Source organism: Prunus mume, linkage group LG7 (genome assembly GCF_029339155.1).
Source record: "Prunus mume cultivar Tortuosa linkage group LG7, ASM2933915v1, whole genome shotgun sequence".
Lineage (NCBI taxonomy): Eukaryota > Viridiplantae > Streptophyta > Magnoliopsida > Rosales > Rosaceae > Prunus > Prunus mume.
In genome coordinates, this window is record NC_142704.1 from 14,923,710 (window position 1) to 14,926,335 (window position 2,626).

Here is a 2,626-nt window from a genome sequence, read left to right on the forward strand (position 1 = left end):
TCACGTATTTCTCTCAAATCTGCAGACACCAAAGTTCATCTTCACGTAGCCTCCCAAGTTTGGAGACAACCATTCTCTCATTCTCTCAATCTCTCTCAATCTCTTTCACAAGGTAGATTCTTCAATCTCTTCAATCTCTCAAACTTTTTAATTTGAGCTTTATTTTTTTATTTTTTCTACGTGCTTTATTTCAATCTCTCAAACTTCAACCATTCTCTCATTGCTCTTGCTTTTTTATTTTTTTTATTTTTCTACGTACTCTATTGTTCTACTGGTTTGCAAGGCCTCCATTGGTTGTCAATGGGCTTTATTTTTCTACTGGGTTTATTTTTCTTCGTCTTCTTCTTCATACAAATATTATATGTTTATATAATCTGCATACTTGTAATATAATATTTCTTGGGAAATCTACGTGCCTGAAATCTCTGTTTTTGGGAGCAAAATTTCATACCCAAAACCCAACTGGTAGAACCTGGACCTGGTTAATGGAACCGCCGCCACAAACTAGCATCACAAATGACCCTTCCTTGGAATTCATATCTTTAGAGGCCACAGCCAATTCAATCCCAGCAATGATGGATTTTCATTTGTAGTACGTGTTTTGCTGCAAACTTTATTTTAATTCCCTTTATGATAAACTAGTTTTGCTGCAAACTTTATTTCTTTGACTTCCATTAATCTTTTGTGAATAAATATCAAAACTATAGACCCAAAACATAAGGGAAAAATATATGGGAGTGTGTTTGAATCCTTGTCATCTTGTACGACTTGTGTATTGCTTTTGATGTATGTAGTTTTGCCCAAGTTTTCCTATAGGTAATTACTTAGGCACTATGCATGTTTTTAGTAAAAACATTATTTGCTATAACATGTTCATCTCCCAATACATACATATTTATATAAGGACATGCACAGATGGTGAAGAATAATAATGTGGCTAGTGGATCACGAGTTCCGGCTGTATGGAATAATCAGAATACAACTATATTTTGTGACCTGTGTATCAAGGAGGTGGAGGCAGGTAATCGTCCTGGTACTCACTTTAAGAAAGAAGGATGGGAAAATGTGAGGATTAGCTTGAGTAAAGAGACAGGAGCCGAGTATGATAAATCACAATTGAAAAATAAGTGGGATGCACTTAAGGAACAATGGAAAATATGGAAAGAACTAATTGGAAAAGAAACTGGTCTTGGGTGGAATTCCAAACTTGGGACTATTGATGCTTCTGATGAATGGTGGCATAACAAAATTGAGGTATGTTATTAATATTTTTTTTAATGTTGTTTGTTTATTATAATTCAATGAAACATCTGTAATAGTTTTTAATGTTGTTCTCTTTGATTTGTAGATAAATCCCAAATATGCAAAATTACGTAGAAAAGGTATTAGTCCTGATATGGAAGAGAAGTTTGATAGAATGTTCATGAACACCACTGCCACTGGTGACCATGCTTGGGCACCTTCATCTGGTGTACTTCCAACTCATGATTCCTCCGAATGTGGTGATATTCTACTCGACAGTGGTGATGATTCTGATGATCCCATATACGTACCAGATGAAACAATTCAAGTTACTGAAAAATCTTGTGGGAAGGGGAAAAAGAGAACAAATCAACAACTTGATACACAGGTTAAGAAAGAGAAGAACGGAAATAGAGTTGCTACAAAAGTGGGGAAGGTAGGAGGTGCTGTTAAATTGTCACAACAAATTGAGCGGATGGTTGATGTAATGGAGAATAGGAGTACGACTTCAATGATGATGAAAGGGTCCCAAGGTAGCAGCATTGCTGAAGTGATGAAAGCAGTCTCGTCTTTACCTGGTGCAGGGCCTGGGAGCCATTTGTGGTTGTTTGCAACTCGGTTATTCCTAAATCAAGAGAAAAGAGAAATGTTCACAACTATGGAAGATCCTAACATCAAGCTTCAATGGCTAAACTATGAGCTTTCTGAAAAATAAGCTAACTGCACTTTTATTATGATCAAGCTTCAATGTCTAATATTTCTTAGAACTTTGTTTTGCTACTTGGATTTATTTTTTAGGTGTCGTATTTGGGTTTGCTATTTGAATTTGTTATTTGGATGGTTAGTTATATGTGACTGTTATTTGGATGGTTGTTTTTATTGAAAATTCATATGACTTTTATTTATATCAATGCATATGTCTATAACACTGCAGGTTTATTGCAAGATATGGAAATTTCAGAAGATGAAAGGGAGTTCAACCAAATTGTATGTGTCTGTATTCGTACTATGGAATATTATTATGAGAAGTATATTCATAAAAGTCCTTGTATGGATTCTTTTCAAACAGGAAATAAGTGGGTGATGGAAATGTTACGGGGGAATGAAAAACGTTGTTATAGAATGTTTAGAATGGATAAATGTGTATTTTTGCAATTATGCACTGACTTGGAAAATAATTATGGGTTGAGAGGTTCTAGGAGAATGTGTGCTGCTGAGATGTTGGGAATGTTTGTGCACATTCTAGGACATGGTATAGGGAATAGGCTAGCACAAGAACGATTTCAACATTCTGGTGAAACTGTGAGTAGATACTTTGGTAAATTACTTGATATTGTATGCCATATGGCCGTTGATATCATAAAACCATTGGATCCTGAGTTTA

General features: G+C 35.2%; 1 protein-coding gene across 1 annotated transcript; it reads left to right on the forward strand.

The window, feature by feature from the left end:
• Positions 1 to 841: 841 nt before the first annotated feature.
• LOC107880513 (uncharacterized) lies at positions 842 to 2,147 on the forward strand. The gene is made up of 2 exons (XM_089055626.1): positions 842 to 1,254; positions 1,349 to 2,147. The coding sequence occupies exons 1-2, from the start codon at positions 916 to 918 to the stop codon at positions 1,955 to 1,957; spliced, it is 948 nt and encodes a 315-aa protein (XP_088911752.1). The 5' UTR covers positions 842 to 915; the 3' UTR covers positions 1,958 to 2,147.
• Positions 2,148 to 2,626: the final 479 nt, after the last annotated feature.